Source organism: Drosophila novamexicana, unplaced genomic scaffold (genome assembly GCF_003285875.2).
Source record: "Drosophila novamexicana strain 15010-1031.04,08,12 unplaced genomic scaffold, DnovRS2.1 tig00001876-arrow-arrow-pilon, whole genome shotgun sequence".
Classification (NCBI taxonomy): Eukaryota; Metazoa; Arthropoda; class Insecta; order Diptera; family Drosophilidae; genus Drosophila; species Drosophila novamexicana.
The window spans coordinates 87,396-104,900 of NW_020824903.1; the positions used below are offsets into that span (position 1 = coordinate 87,396).

The 17,505-nt window shown below is 38.8% G+C and overlaps 1 protein-coding gene across 2 annotated transcripts in view; it reads left to right on the forward strand.

The window, feature by feature from the left end:
• The first annotated feature begins 2,103 nt into the window (after window positions 1–2,103).
• Window positions 2,104–17,505, forward strand: part of LOC115768628 (neurotrimin) — a 45,634-nt gene continuing 30,232 nt past the window's right edge. The window contains exons 1-2 of one of the 2 annotated variants that reach the window (XM_030713291.1): window positions 2,104–2,387; window positions 13,831–14,366. In XM_030713291.1, the coding sequence (XP_030569151.1) occupies window positions 14,195–14,366 (172 nt within the window). In that variant the 5' untranslated portion in view covers window positions 2,104–2,387; window positions 13,831–14,194. Of the gene's footprint in view, window positions 2,388–8,612; window positions 8,646–13,830; window positions 14,367–17,505 lie in introns of those variants that run through there. The other variant, XM_030713292.1, reaches the window with a different exon arrangement.

Sequence of the window (17,505 nt, forward strand, 5' to 3'; positions counted from 1 at the left end):
TTTTTGTCCGGCAATCACAGCGCGGCATGTTTATTTGCAGCTTGTTTATTTGTTTGCCTGTTTGTAGTTCTTCTTCCCATTGTATTCCCTGCGCCCACTCTTTCAATGGTTTCCCATTTTTAACGCCCCGTGACTTCCTGGATACCCATCCCGACACACCTATGCGGCGACGAGCAAGTAAATTCAAACTGACACATAATCCGCTTGGCCTCCTGTAAGTGCATCTGAGTGCATCAATAGATACCGTAGTTCATTTTAATCAGATGGCACCAAAAATCGAAATGTTTAAATGGCGACAAATCCTCCAGCCAATATTTGTGGCCCAACTTTACTTGTGGTATATAGTATACTTAGTATACTTCTTAGGGCAAAATAGAAGTTGGTGCGTATTCGCTTCAAATTTTCACTTGTCGATAAAGCCGCTACTGATATTAATTTTGGGTAAGTGAAATAATAAAAGCAAGCTGCCAGGCCAATCGTGATTTTTGTATCTTGAAAATTGTGACGACCCGCGCATTCTATTCCTATATATATGCAAATTTTTCAAAAACCAACACATTTGGTCATCATAAAAAGTCCACAATTTTTTCTGATTAAGTCAAAGTCCCCGCTGGTAGCACAGCAACGCAGCTATATCAAAAAGCGGCACAAGAGCAGAAAGGTTGAAAAATTTTTAAATTAAATTTATGACGGCTTTTGTATCCTACGTTCCCGTTCCTATAGAACAATGTCATATTTTGCATGTCGCTGCTTATGCCCACCAAGCATTATTTTTGTTTTTAATCCGGACCTCTAGACTATCCAGTATCATCATCACCATAATAACTGCAAGCCTGTGAAGAGTTTCCTTCTGTTTTCCTTTATTGCTGAACAACAACAATAAAATGCTGACGAACCGTACGAAGTCTTCATGGCGACGGTTCTTATCAGGTAGACCCACGGTAGGTTGCTTCTCCGAATCTGTTTGATTTTAATTACACGCGCGTCTGGTTGCTGGTCATGCTCCACTATTTTGACTCTCAGTTGTTGTTTCATGCATGTGCAAAACAATCTTTTTGTTGTTTTCAAGGTTCGGAAGAAAGAGCCCACAAACTGTGGTTGAATGCAACGAAATGTTGGAACGAACATGTTGCAGGCACACTTCGGGATGTTCGAATTAAAATTTCCCCTTGGCTTGTTGGCAAAACGCAATAGCGATAACTTGTGAAGAAAGTTTAAATAGAGAGCACATATCCATAGCTATGATTACCCTGTTAAGTGATACTCGATGATTTACATGTTATATATTCAAAGCTATACAAAGTGCTATAGCGGGATTTAATTTTTACAATAATATGTTAAAATCTAAAAAATACTATAAACTGAAACAAAAACAAGTAAGAGGTTCTAGTCGGGAGCTCCCGACTAGGGGATTCCCTGAACCCTCTTCTTCCAACACCAAATGCAACTATATATACTATTCAAGAAGCTACATGCCAAGTTTGCTGACTCTAGCTCTTATTATTTACCAAAATTGCCCAAAAAACAGAATTTCGATATAGATTTTAATCGAGTACTTGGAAACGGGGCAAGTTATCGATTATCGGTAGATCGACTCGGCTATTGATGCTGATCAAGAATATATATACTTTATGGGGCCGGAGATCCTTCCTTCTGCCTGTTACATACATTTACATTTTGCACAAATACAATATACCCTTTTTACCCATTTTATATGGGTTCAGGGTATAAAAATATATATATGTATATGTATTTTTTTTTACTTCAATAGATTTACGACGATCGCCAAAAATTACCCTAATGCCCCTTTACTGAAGGTTTTGCGCGGCAAGCCTCAAGCCTGCCTTTAAATTCGCCGCATCCTTAAGTTTACTCACCGAACTTTGTCCTTACGACAAATGAGAACGCAATCGACTTCATGCAGTTTTCGCTCAACGACTCTAGTTGCGAGAAACAACCACGACTTACTACGACCTCACACGAAGCATTACCGACAGTCAGCCGAGCAAATAACGGTAATCGGCAGCACGCGCTCAGCAAAAAGCGTTTAGTTGAAAGTGAACTCTGACATAAAGTTGACACGTTCCGCGCGCGTACGCGATTTCGTTCCCTTCTGCTCAAAAGATAGATAGAGTTATAGATTCAGATACTGACCCAAGAGTGAATCAGTTTCGCTGTGTTGTCGCTTATGCATGTGCGTACTTAAGCTGCCAAGAAGGTAGACTTAATAGGCTAATTAACTCGAACAAGCCTTGAATTACTCGCATAAAACACAAAAAGTTGATTAAAATTAAATAGCTGTCATCCATAAAAGGTGTATAAAAAGTGAAAAACTTATACGAATGTGTACCGAAATGTTGTCATAGATTGGCCCTCCTTACAATAAGGTAATACATTTTCAGATATAAACTCGAACTCTGGTAAAACTAGCGAAATATAAGATATATACTTAGCAAAACGATTACTGAACCCGGTGGACAATCGCGCCACTTACCGTGGAACTCGTCCAAACGGGAGCTACTTGTAAAATACGTCTGGCCAAGACACTGAATATCACATTAAGGAGATAAACGTGTACGTGCTAAAGAGACAAAACCAGCCAACCAGCGTCAACGGCTGGCAGACTGGTAGCCTACAAGTGTTTACATTTTACATTTTATGAGATAATACCCGACACCATAAACAGAAATAAAAAAAAAAAAATAACAAAACGCAAATATAAAACGGGGTTGGGTTGCAAACCGCCAAAGACGCAGGAAGTTGAATATCTTGCTATATTTACGGCTGCCAAATAAATACTCCGACAATAACACGAGCAATAAAAGGCTAACGTCTTGGGCAAAAGGCTCAGTCGCAGCCGCACTCGCATTGCCAACCACAAACTTAGCCAACAGCCGGTGCAAAATAAGTAAAGTAACAAAACCAATTTTCATTGTTTTGCGGTGGCTTGAGGCGCTTTCACCAACTACGCAGGCAAATGCCAAGGCGCCGAAATGTGGAAAACCAAAAAGTAAAGCAAAATTTCCATCAAGACGCCAAAACCCACAAGAAGACCGGCAAGAAATTGTGCAAATGCCAACATGAAATAAGGCAAAACTGAGCTGACTGCGAGATGAGAAATAAACACATGCGCCGACGTGTGAAGAAGAAAACAAGCAATGGGCGAAATATCTTCTTGAATAGATATACAACAAAGGATGTTGTCGGAAAATAGCCCAAATATTTGGTGCGCTGCCTCTAATAACGCCAACACATAGAATTGACACACAACCGATTTCCCGACATGCAGAAAGATATTTCTATTTTGTCTTTGTTATAGCAATAAATGTCTCCTGGAATTTGCAGATAGAGAAAATTAAAGCAAAAGTCTTGAGAAGACGCATAATAATCCTTAATTATTATGAGAAGCTTCAAGCCCAACCGTATTCCACTATGTGATGCATAAATTAGTCGTTAGCAGCTGTTGATTAGCAACTTTGCGCTTATCCCAATTTCGTTAGCCAAAATGATTGGTATTCTTAGGTAAGCCTAAGAGAGCCTAAGCCACACACACGCGCACTATCTGTCGCTTAATGCAATTGATTTGTGTTCATTAATTTGGTTAGACGAGTCAATTATCTTACTGTGAGAAGATATAGCTATAGCATAACAACGAAGCACAACGAACATCTAACAAGGCAGCCTGACAACCACCATGGCCGAAATTGCCAATTTTAATTCCATTAACACAATCGTACGCAGTAGTCCCAATCTAAGGCGCTAGACTTTGTTTCATACCATTGGCTTGTCTTAGCCTCAATTTTTTTGTTTTCCACACATTGGCACAAAAATTGATTGATAATCAATTGAGAGGATTTTCTTACGCCTAAAGCTTTTCTTTTCTCTATACACATTCCTTTGTCTGTCTGTGGCTTAGACTTGTGCAGAATACTTGTTCAGGGCGGCAGCAAAAACGTATTGCTCTGTTGCAGTAGTGCGTACGTGGTGGTCACGGCACAAGTTGTTCTTTGCTCCGGTTCTCAGGATGTTTTTGGGGCAGGATGTTCCTGTTGCGCCCCCAGTTTTTTTTCGTACTGCGTTAAACGATTTAAGTAATTTATAAACGCCTTTAGCAAGCAAAACTAAGGAAGAGCAGCAACAACTTTATTGGATTGTTTTTTTTTTTTTTTAATTTGTTTTACCAACACTTTTTTATCGCCTGCTTAAGCTGCCTTTTAATTGTTTGGCTTTGTTAGCTGCCAAGAGCTTCATTTGTGTTAATTTAATGCGATTAGACAGTTAACTAGCGGCACAAGCCAGACCATTAAATGTCTTCGATTTCGATTGTAGCATACATACTACTATAGAGAAACTTGTTCTTTGCAACACTTTTAATATATTTTCTTGTTCAAATAGAACTCATCAAACGGGACATATTACATTCTTCCTTTTTATTGGGGTATGCGAATATCTTTAAACGCATTTCACTAACAACTCGATAATTGTGACAATTTAGAAGAATAACAAATGTATGTATGTATGTACCCACTAGAGATGCAATATATGCGGCCTTACTCTGTTCTAATTTTGGTTACTGTGCAGCTGTAGTTATAATACAATTTTTAATTAAATTTTATACTGACTTTTGAATGTCTCCACGAATATTTTTGTGTTCAGCTCCCGCTTCAGACTTTATACTCAAACTGGCACGATGAGTCATATTTCTCAGCTATTTCTAGAAAAAGACAGTTGCCGGCTGCCACTGCCAAGTAACCTTCAGCACGTATTTTCGTCCCACTCTTTGCTGTCATTTTTACAATATTTTACAATATTTACAATATTTGTAAAAGCTCAACGGCATGTCACTGAATATTTACCCGCTGGAGCTTGTATACCCAAAATAATTTGCCTACAAAGATGAAATTCTTTAATATATTATTGCCACATGCTGCAATACCACATTCATTCTGCAACTGTTGGTTTCGGAAATGTTTACAAACAGCACTAGAAAATTGTTATTCTTAACGTCACAAGTTATTTCATAATAAACATGGATATAAGCGCTACTGTACAAATTTATATTCACCCAAGAACCTCTGCTTATGCCGATTTTACCCCCGAGGCTGTGATGGATTTCACCGAACACCATTTTCACGCGCAGTTTAAAGCAATTTTCAGGGTTTTATTCAAGTTTCTACTAATTATACGAGTTTTTTCTTCCGACAGCTTCTGCGCTCTACCCCAGCAACTTACAATGTTTACTCGCGCAAAACTTTGCTCGTAAAGCATATTACAAATCCTTGCAAGGGTTTCACTTACCGACTAGCTGACAGATTGGCAGGAGATATTTTGACAACATCATATTTATCCAGGCCTTTTTGCGTCACGCCACGTTTTGTCTTCTTTAAGTTGTTGTGACTGGAAGCATATAAATGAAAGACTTATTCGTTCGCTACTTTGCAACAAAAAATTCAAGTTTGGCGCTTTAAGACGTTTCCGCTGTTTTCGTCTAACAATTTACCAAAAAACATCTCTATGTAAATTATTTAGAAAAATATACAATTTTGTTTTGGGATTATATTGTTTCTTTTTTGCTGCATACTTTTTTGCGCAACTTTTGTCAGCTTCAAAGCCAGCTTTATTTTTAAATTTTCCTGTTCAGCTTTTGTTGTGGATTCTATTGTTGCAGGAAGTCGTCAAGGAATAGCTGAGTTTGCATTTAAATTATTTTTTGAACCACATTTCCCACGATATTTTAGGTTACTTTTTATAGGGTAACAAGTAGCCTTAACGGGGACTATTCGACCTTTTTGCTGCTATTGTTAACGTAGAAAGGCTTGTAATAAAATCAAGAACACAATGTGAATGAGTCGCCCTCAAATGTGCACCTTTATTTTATAGTCATTTCTTCTTTTCAGTTTTTTTTTTTTTTTGAAATAATATCAAATTTTGATAAACATTTGTGGATAAGAAGTTTCCGTATTTCTGATGGAAATTAACACTCTATTTTTCCTTAAGTGCAAATTATTGACCTACTTACTTATTTATGACAGGTGCCTTGTGCAAAATAAGTTACACAGAAAAGCTTTTTCTAGATATACATTTAATTAAATCAAAGCATAGATGATGACAAATGTACGATAACCTAGTATCCGAAAACAAAAATAGAAGTGAATTGCAAGCGTTGCGTAATGTGCCCATGACTTAAAAAACGGTGATAATAAAATATCCTATTTGAAATTAAACCTGTGAACACAGTTAAATTTGAATTTAGGTATCAATACCGTGAGTTGGTGGATTTTTGAAGGCGACTATAATTACAAGCAATTTCCACTTTTAATTGCTAAAACTGTCAGAAAAATTCTCTATAATTTCTTTAGCGAAAATAATTATTCAATAAGAATTGAAGAGCCTATCATCAATATATACGGTTGAAGCATATATTATATCTAAGATTGTCGATTAGAGCAACTATGGTAGCTTAACGTAGCTGAACAATGAGTATTCTTTCTAGTATACTTTTTTTTAATTCCAAGTATATTTATTACAATTTTTCGTATTTTGAATGTTATTTAAATTACAATTGTAATTAGATTTCTTTTTATTATCTGCCTGACTTCTAGTGAAAAAAAGCTTTTTCACGAGCATTGAGCAGAATTGAAATTAGCTTCTACTAATTATATTCCAAGCAAACCAAATATACTAGGATATTTAATTCCCCTGTGTGCGTGTCGCGTCGTACTCAGGTCTATGTATGTGCTTTACCCAGCCGTATAGTTCCAGTTCAAGGCTCGACTAAGGGCGTCTGTGCTGTGGAACTCTGTTGTATAGTGTGTCGTGTTTATTAATTTGCAAAATTAGCGCTTTACGATTTGTTAATTAAAATTCTGTCGGTGCCAGCAATGCCAGCAAAGCGCCCACGCTGCTGACTTTAATAGTGTTCATTAGTTTATTGAAGTGCGTGTGAGCTGCTTCGAATGCATTTGCACAACGATTTGGGAAGATGCTTATTATACCCTGAGCCCATTAAAAATGGGTAAAAAGGGTATATTGTATTTGTGCAAAATCTAAATGTATGTAACAGGTAGAAGGAAGCATCTCCGACCCCATAAAGTATATATATTCTTGATCAGCATCAATAGCCAAGTCGATCTATCCGGATATTAGAACCTATTAGAGGTAGATAAATTTTTGAAATTTTAGATGTAGGTCCTTCTAGTGCCTGCGCAGATCGAGTTTGTTTCCGACAATCGATAACCGTTTCCAAGTAATCGATAAAAATCTATATCGAAATCCCGTTTTTTTGGGCAATTTTGGTAAATAATAAGAGCTAGAGTCAGCAAACTTAACATGTAGCTTCTAGAATAGTATATATATTTGCATTTGGTGTTGGAAGAAGAGGGTTCAGGGTATCCCCTAGTCGGGACTCCCGACTAGAACCTCTTACTTGTTACAGTAAAGTCTGAGGGGCCTGATAAAGGAGCATACTCGTAATTTCATTAGCAATGTTTTTTCTGCCATGTGTTGTTACAAATGCACCGAAAATCAGTCGGTGAATTCGAAATATTCAACTAGGCCATTAGCAGCGCCGGCAGGCAGAAAATACAATTTTATTTACCGATGCACCAATGATGACCATTGGCACCAAAACGCACATTGGCTAGCAACCGATCAATACACAAACAGGCGACAAAACTCGAACAGCTTTTTGGCACAAAATCAAAAGCAATACAATCATTAAGATTTACGGATATAATTTGTACGCACTCAAGCGTCATTAGGGCCTAGAAGAGTAAACAAAGACAGAATGAAAAAGTCAGCCGAAATGTGTATAAGTGAAACTTTTCCAATCGACCGCCGCAAATAGCACAAAACACGCATAAATGTATTTTACGAAAGGCCTGTGGATAAAAAAAACTTGTAATTGAATATTAAGACACTTTGCCGTTTAATGCGGTAATTATAGTTAATAGCACCAAGGAAGTAAACGGTCTGAGAGAACCACTGCGACAAGCAACAAGGGCCAACATCGAATGAAATTTGAAAAGAAAATCTTTAGTGTGGCCAAAAGCATGCATTGTGAGAGGCACAAGGGTCCTTTCACGTGTCTGGTGCCTTGCCCCTGCGGGTAAAGCATTTAGCTAGCGCCTAAGCAGGAAAGCAACAGCTTTTGTGCCGCCATAGACACATGCATAAACACACAAACACATGCAGTTTATGAAAACTACTACAACAAAGGAGAACAGGAAAAGCGTTTAGCAAGTGGTGCTGACAGCCAGAACAAAGTCTGTGGCTGAAAGTTTTCTCCGCTTAGCCGAAGGAAGTGGATTCATCACGTTGAATGCGAGCTGTATGTATAAGCAAGGCTGCCGCAGGCTGGGGCTAAATAGTGCTGAACACATATCTTTTTGCCCAGCTGACATTCACTGCAATTGAAATTTCAATTAATTACCGTGTGAAACTAAAAAACACATAAAAAACTTCTAATTGGCCATTTTCTTCAAGTGGCCCTCGGATGGTACAAATTTGGTTGTATTGATATGTAAAGGAAATGTAGCTCATCTACAGGTTGTCCGTCAATCTAAACAGTGACTTTGCATAAACAACTTGTCAACTGTCACAATACATCGTGTGCTTTAATCTTAAACTGTCGCTGGAAGCAAGAGGTGAGCATTGTTACCTGTCTGGGTACGACAGCTACCGGCCCTCAGTCAATTTGCGCTGTCAAGTGAGACAGGCCAGCGGTTATTGTGCAGTCGGCTAACAAGCCTTGAAAGTTACCGGCCGGAATTAGTTAATTTTTCTAATTTCTATACGTAGGGTATCACAGAAATTTGTTCACTAAAATTAATTAGTATGTTAACGTTAAGGCTAACAGAAAAAAGAAGAATGACGGTTGAATGTATTGACTAGACTGTCTTAGATTTTCAAATCTGTTCATTGAATGGGCCTTTATGATTAGACACCTGTCTAGCGCTGGTATTATGATATTTAATCAAAAAAATTAAATCCTTTTTTGACCTTGATTAAAAGACCGACATTTCATTTAATGAGATACCATTTACGCTCCGTTCGTTCATAGTCTCAAACACATAATAGGACTTGATTATAAAAAGAAGCACCTTACTTAGTCATCTACTCAACAAAAGACATTAGTTAGAGCCCTGCAAAATCAATGTGATACTTCTTTTAACCTATTGTCAATTTAGATTCGAGCAGCATAGTCCTGAAAATCAAAATTTCACATAACACAAGAAGACTTCTTGGTAAGATTCAATTCAATTTCGATTCGATTTTCGATTTTGCTTTGTAAGTATGTACCGGGTCATGCATGTTTTCATGCCTTACCTGTAAAAGAAAAAAGATAGGAAAAAGTACTAGAATTGTGCTACTTCAGAAGAAGCCTTTCCCTTCAATGCCTTATCAGTATTTGTGCTGCGTAACGTATTGTGGCATAGGGATTTATTTTCAATATTGAAGAGAGTGGTAAATAATTTAACATACAAAAATATGGGGTTTTTCATTAGAGTTTTTCCGTATAGCTGGTTAGTTTCAGTATGTTTTCTTCACTTTACGTTCGTTAACATTATTTAATTCAATATTTACCTTTTAAAAGTGTCAAGCAAAGTCACAAGTTCATGTAACTTTCGTGTTGTTGAATTTTTTCAAAATCCTGACTGTCATTTACACCATCTAAAATAACTTTTTTCATTTTATAAATTTATTATAATGGCTTTGATTGTTGTTTTTATGTTAGCAATTTTTTCGCTGTCATTTTGTTTGATTTATGGATTTAGTTGTATTCGATATTTGGTCGCAAGGCTAGATTTTATATTTGAGCAGTGCCATATTTAAATAAAACCTTGTATGCATATAGGTAAATTAAATTATTAAATTATATTCAAAAGATTATTAATAGATTGATATTGAAAATAGCTGTACGACTTAATGTAAAAGGTACCGAAGCGCTCGCCACGGTGTACACACAGACAACATTCACGTTGTTGTTTTTGCAATCGTGTTTATTTCCGCTTAAGGCATCACTGAACGTTTATGACGTTGACATCAAATAAGCGCGTTGGCAACAAGCATAGGGGCAGGTAACAATGGGGGCAAACATAAGTGCTATCCATAGAAGAATATTGTGAACAGCTCAAAAAGCAACGCAAGCAGAAATTGCATCCCGTGGCGGTAAGGGATAATTCATTTCGGCATAAAAAATAAAGCAGTAATTGCTAAGTGAATCCACAGCCCCAGGCTCGTAATACCAATACATACCTGAACTACATAGGTGCCACGCCGGCAAGGACCAGCGCACTGTACATAAAAGATGAATTATGTTTGCTTCAGCAAAAATGCATAGGATTAGCCGACTGGTTTCGAGCAAGCAAGGCGCAGGCAAAATACGTTTCTAAAGCTAACATCAACAATCATATATATACTTAATATGGTGAAGGTATTTTTTCATATTTCATATATCGATCCATTGGTAGGTGACCAGTCGCTGGCGGGCAGTCTAGCTGCCTTATCCTTCTAACTTGCTGCCAGACATAAGGGGGAAAGGCAAATATTTTATTATATTTATGTCTATGTCGCACCGCTCAGGAAAATCCGCGAGTGAACTTGAGAACTTGATATGCACTGCATTCATCGCTTTTGAAACATGGAGACTGACAACAAACTTTTTAGACGCAGATGTACTTAGGTTGAAGTGGAGTATGCCTCTGTGAGACACAGAGACTGCAGATAACCTGCAGCCCGCAAGCACTTGAAGAACTGTTGCAGTGAACTTGTGCCACTCTTTTGGAAAATTTTAATAATCTTTTATCGAGATCTTTTGTAAAAAAGTTCTTTAGCCGATAAATGTTTCAACAAGACCAACATATTAGGCCTCTGTGTCAGCATATGCAAGCGTGTGTGCCAACTCCGCACATTGTTGGAGAGTCAGTACCCCTTGACTTGGCGAACTTTTTAAAAGGCATAGCTTGAACTTTGAACTAAGCTCTTGTATGCGTCGGTTTTTTCTGCTAGCTTTTGAAGTATGTATAATTTCAATATTAAAATAGTGCACAGGCAACATTTCGTCCTCAATCTGATTTTAACAAATTTAGCGGACTGAGTAATGGCCTTCATCATACAGAATTACGCTGTGAATACATGTTTTCTGTTCGCCAGGGGTTAGGCTTGCTTGAGTAAGGTCGTTCCTGATGCATAGGCTACTGGCTTGATTAAACTGCCAACCGATTTGCAGCAGAGCATGAAATGAGCTCTGCTGGTTGGTTGTCGTCTTTAGCAGACTTTTAAACATGGTTTTGCTAATTTTAATTATGCACTTCGCAGCTCGCTCAGTTGCAAGGCATCCTATAAAAGAACCGCGGCGGATTAAAAAATAAAAATCAGCTGTTTGAATCGAATCTGCACCAGGCTCTTGCGAATACCGAAGCTGCTCAGCAGTGTTTGTTGTTTTGTTGCTCAGTTTCTACGGCACTTGTTTGACATTTGTTTGTCTAGTTTACAATGCAATTAACCCATTTTAAAGTTTCGCTTGTCGACCACAGAAACTAACTGACAAAGACGTGGCTTCTCCTTTCCGTTGGTCTTGTTTCGTTTTTATTCACGTCCCACTGGCGCTCAGCGCCTGCTGACAGAAAATCAGTTTAACAGCTAAAACTAATTGCGCAAGCAACTTATAGCTTGAAATTATACGGCAAAGGGCAATTTATACGTCCAACAGCCACAGCTACAAATAGCCCGCCGGACACAGTTTTCTGAAAGCGAAAGTCGCAATTAGTTAAGGTTAGATATCAAATGAATAGCGCAAAAATTAGGAACGGTGAAGTCTCACGTAAAAATGACTGCGGAGAACCGGAGACAAGTCAACAGCGAAATACAATGCCAAATTATTTAGAGAACATTTTTTCCAGCTAAGGAGAAAGCAGAATTTTACTTAAAAATAAGCGACGCTCTGCAATAAATCTGGAGGCCGAGCACCCATAAAATTGATAACCACGGCCAGCAACAACATCAACTAATGCTGGACTAGCCAAGGTGGCTGCAAAAATGACAATGGACAATGGCTATGGCGTCGACAGTTTGCCCTCTTCTACCGTTTCGTTGCCGGTCTGTTTATTTATGACTCTTAGCCGCCTACATGATAAGAGCTTTTTGGCTGTATAGGCCAAAGCATATAAAACTCTTATCTTTCTGTTCACTCCACTTCTGCAAAATACTTGGAATAATTTTGAGTAATTACATGGTCAGCGAATAAATGTTACACCACCTACGAAGCTTCAAGTCGATTGTGAAGCGTACAAAATGGATACAAATATTTTATTGCTCCTCCAGGACATGCGGCGAAGCAACGGGCAGGCACTAGGGTGCACTGCGTAGGGTCTTCCTGATACCAAGCCGTCGAACAAGCAATGGCTGCCCATGGCAATAATGAATACGATAGATAATTATACATGGCGTACTCTCAAACACGCATACAACGTCAGAAGCGCAGTGACTTTAATGGGTTTCGTGCTCGCCCTTGTGGCTGAACCGAATGGACGAGTGTAAGAGTGAACTAGTCGCGTTCCCCGACTGCTTTTTCCTCACGGAAGTAGTATCGGCTGCATGGGTTTATCTAAATTTATAACTTTATTTTTATGAGCAGCCGCGTCTTGCCTCCAACAAAAAAAAACAAGTAGTCCGGAGCTCCCGACTAGGGGATACCCTGAACCCTCTTCTTCCAACATCAAATGCATATATATATTCTATTTTAGAAGCTATATGTCAAGTTTGGTGACTCTAGCTCTTATTATTTACCAAAATTGCCCAAAATACAGCATATCGATATCTTGGAAATCTTTTTATCGATTGCTTGGAAACGGAGTAAGTTATCGATTATAGAAAACAAACTCGATCTGCGCGGGAACTAGGAGCATCTACATCTAAAATTTCAAGTCTCTAGCTCTTATAGGTTCTGAGATCCTTGCGTTCATACATACGGACAGACGGACATACGGACTAACGGACAGACGGACAGACAGATAGACGGACATGGCTAGATCGACTCGGCTATTGGTGCTGATCAAGAATATATGGGGTCGGAGATGCTTCCTTCTGCCTGTTACATACATTTAGATTTTGCACAAATACAATATACCCATATACCCATTTTTAATGGGTTCAGGGTTATACCCATTTTTAATGGGTTCAGGGTATAAAAAATTGTATAGCTATAAAGCACTTTTTCTGGCCTCTTTGGCACTTGAGTTTTGCCCTGCATGGAAGTGATAATGAAATAATTTGAACTTTTCAGCTTAGTTGTTTTTCTTTGGCACACCCTCAGGCCGCACATGCACTGTCCAGCTCGGTCCTTCTGCTGGCCTATTACGAAAAACAAACTCATTAAATTATACAAAACTTCGCCTTTAAATATGACAGCGGGTAGATCATAATAGAAGCGTGCTAAGAGATGCCCAAGTGTACATGTGTGCACATGCAAGAGTATGTCCTTAAGAGCAATTCGTTATTTGGCTATGAGCTTTAGCGTTGAAGTTTAGTTTACTTTGGCCCCCCGCCTCCGTCAGGCACTTTAAAGCTTTCCTCGTTAATTTCGTAAAATATGGGATTTTCGAACTTGTTCATTGAGAACTTCTTAAATGCGCATATATTATAATTGTAAATTTAATAAAATTGTGGTAAAATTTTCAGTGTCAACTCTTTGCCTGAGCTGTGCACTGAGAACTGAACAAAAGTTTATAAGCTCTGAATTAATGGACAAAATCATTTATATATTACCTGTATTACCTATATAACTTACTAATAACATTTTAAAATTTACACTCTCTTTTGTTTAAAAAGCGTCAAGGACAATTAAACGTTGGGCGCTTAATAGAACACACAATAAAATCTGTCAAAGGCAAAGTGAACGTATGCAATACAGAAAACGCATGCGGTTGCTAATTAGTTGGAAAAGCAAAGAGCGCTTTTGAAAAAAACATAAAATAAAACTAAAATTGAGCAAAAAGGAATGGTGCGTGCCAGAAGAGGTGGCATTTAATGCAAAGTATGTAAGCTTCTAATAAATTAAAACTTAAAGAGGACACGAAATAGCGCATTTCACATACCATATCAATTACGGGACACATCTCGCGCCGCACAAGAGACCACTTCAACCAATTTTAAAACAAAGGGTGCGTATACGTAGCACGGGATAAGTAAAACAATGAAAATAATTTCGCGTAGCATACGCCACGGGAGCGGTGCGACTTCCTCAGCGTGCAGTCGACCCCGCAACCAGGTGCCGCTGAAAATGAAGTGTCCCATTTTGATTGTAATTAGCCTAGGATGTCTGCTATCCGCCCTCTGCTACGCCGATGCCACCACTTCAAATCGAGGTAAGTGATTCGCAGTTAGTTGCGAGCAATTTCAGACCAAGTTGTAGGTACAATATATATATATTTACAAATATATATACATATATATATATATATATATATTGCCAAGCCGGCGAACAAAGGCAGCTCTAAGCCACTAAAAGCATGAGCCCGCAGGCATTTTAGTGTTTTTCAATGGGAAGGGAACTGATGGGTACTCTGCGCCTGAGCTTATGCATTTAACCTGTACCAGTACATTCACATATTTATATCTATAATATTTCTCCCTCCTCATTTTGTGTACCCTATACCTTTAAAGTGAGTAAAGAGGGATTAAAGGTAGTGGAAAAATAATGATTGAATATTTTATTGCCCCAAGCCACTGTTGGCTGGAAATTTCGTAATCATCGGACATGCATTAACGTTATATTTATACCCTGAACCCATTAAAAATGGGTATAAGGGTATATTGTATTTGTGCAAAATCCAAATGTATGTAACAGGCAGAAGGAAGCATCTCCGACCCCATAAAGTATATATATTCTTGATCAGCACCAATAGCCGAGTCGATCTAGCCATGTCCGTCTGTCTGTCCGTCCGTCCGTCCGTCCGTATGTATGAACGCAAAGATCTCAGAACCTATAAGAGCTAGAGACTTGAAATTATAGATGTAGATGCTCCTAGTTCCCGCGTAGATCGAGTTTGTTTCCGATAATCGATAACTTACTCCGTTTCCAAGCAATCGATAAAAATCAATATCGATATCGAGCTAGAGTCACCAAACTTGACATATAACTTCTATAATAGAATATATATATGCATTTGATGTTGGAAGAAGAGGGTTCAGGGTATCCCCTAGTCGGGAGCTCCCGACTAGAACCTCTTACTTGTTTTTTGTTTGAAAGGGGAAATTTAAGTATTCTGATACTGGGTATTTCCTATTTAAGCTTTTTCGACAAGAGGCATTACTACTTGTTTTATTTGCCGCAGCAACCTAAGTAGCATTTATAATTTTACATAAAAGCAAATACTTTGCAAAACGCGCTTGGTACAACAATCCCGACCCTATTTAAATGCCAATGTAACGCTGTATAAATCCGGTCGTCGAGGACCTTCAGCACGTTGCAGTGTTTAACGTTAAGCCCTAATCGCGGACCACAACGCTGCAATTGCGTGAGCACGAAAAATTAAAAGTTCTCTGAAGCAAACAGACTACAGATGCTGCGTTTATCTGATAGTTAATCCGAAGCACATGCTGTTGTTGCTGCTGGCTGGCGCCCTATAATATCTTTACAAAGAGTGCACAAATTCAAGCATCGCAAATATGGATGCAGATACGTATATACGAAGAGAGGGAGACCAACAAATGTCCAAAAAATTTGCCTGCCAGATGCGTCTTCCCAGTCCCAAGCCGGAACGAACAGCTGCCTAAATGCGATGAACTTTCAATTTGAAAGTTTCTACAGGCAGGCCGGCGGGCGAATTGTAAATTTCGGATCTGTGGCCAAGAGCAACGAGGTAACAGGGTACATTGCACAAATAGTTGGCTTATCTTGGCGCAAGTTTATCTTGGGCAGAGCGCAATTCATTGTTTGCTATCGGGCGTCGACTTTGCTTTTCTTCTATTAGGCAATGAAAAACAAGAAATAAATTGAAAGATCAGGTGTGTCGTTGGACTTTGCTCGACTTAAAGCATTAAATCTGTGCAGCGCTTGGAATGGAATCACATGCACAGCTAACCTACCTATAAAAACAAATTCACATGCCAGGCCAATATTTTTCCTTGGCAACTTTTACAAACCAACCAATCGATAAATTTAAGAGCCCAACATTTGTCTCCATTATCGCAAAAATCCAAGGCAAACGCGCACAAAAAATGTGAAAACTGCGAAGCGCATAAAAGGGCCATCGATGCGTGGCGCACCGTGGAATTGCCAACGTTTCTGTCGACCTGGAGGCGGGGCGTGTGTGTAACAATGGCACTGAAAAGGCGTGTACACTGAGAAAAAAACGAAAGCAACAAAGCACACAACAATAACAGCATTACAGACGCACAAAGTGAGCAGCAGTTAAGGTATATCACAGGTGGGAATGTGCTTTTGTCACTGATCATAAATTTTCAAACTAGCTTTGTGAGTGTCATACCCATTCCCGCTGCGTTGCTGTTTTCGGTGCTTTTGTTTTGGATGCAAAGGACAAGGTAATAAAACGTAGCTATTGACATCGACATATAGAAGGACTTACGATTCACAACCAGCCAAGCAAAGGACGGACGGATGCCCGTAGCAAATTGGTGGCATCGCCTTGGGTGGGCGTACTGCGTCCTTGACAAATGTTCATTGAGTAGCCAAAACCATTAGCTGAAAACTCTTTATAGCACAACAGTCCGGCACTATAAGAGAATCGTGGAACATGAACTTTGTTTGACCCATTTTACAAGTGATATCGTCCTGTGACAAAAACAGCAGCAGAAAAAACTGTTGCACTACACAACCCATTCGGTTGTTCTTAAAGGAAGCACATTAACTCACATCGAGTCACATTTTATAAACTGACTACAGTTTTTCATAAATGTACTCTAATAGCGTAAATAAAACAGCATCAAGAACACACGAAACATAGCGAGGAAACGCGTTCCACCCGAAGGTTTTCTTTTGCACCAACAACAAATACGCATACGTTTATCCCCGCTCCCTGCGCCGTATATCTGCATATCTGGCAGTTTTGTTTGGCATTTTTAGTGATTTCACTTAAATTTTCATAACAAAACATGAAGAGTGCGTGCATGCAGCTCGGCTAAGCTGAGCACGATGTACAACACTATATGAGATTGAATAGAAGTCGAGGCAGAGGGTAAAGCAGCATGTTCTAGCTGTCATACACACACACATATATATATTTTTAACAGATTTTTTTACAGATTTCTTCACAGCGGAGTGCTGCGAAAACCGCATTTTATATGTTTTGCTTTGTAGAATTTTTCATAGGTTTAGTTTTGCCGTACGCACGCCCATCTAGCGTACAGACATTACAATCCCAACACACATTCCACACACACTCAATACAAACATGTTAGCATAGCAACGAGCGCATAGACCAGATCCAGATTCAGATCCAGGCAACAACAAGGGACCGGGCAAACTGCATGACATGTTGTACG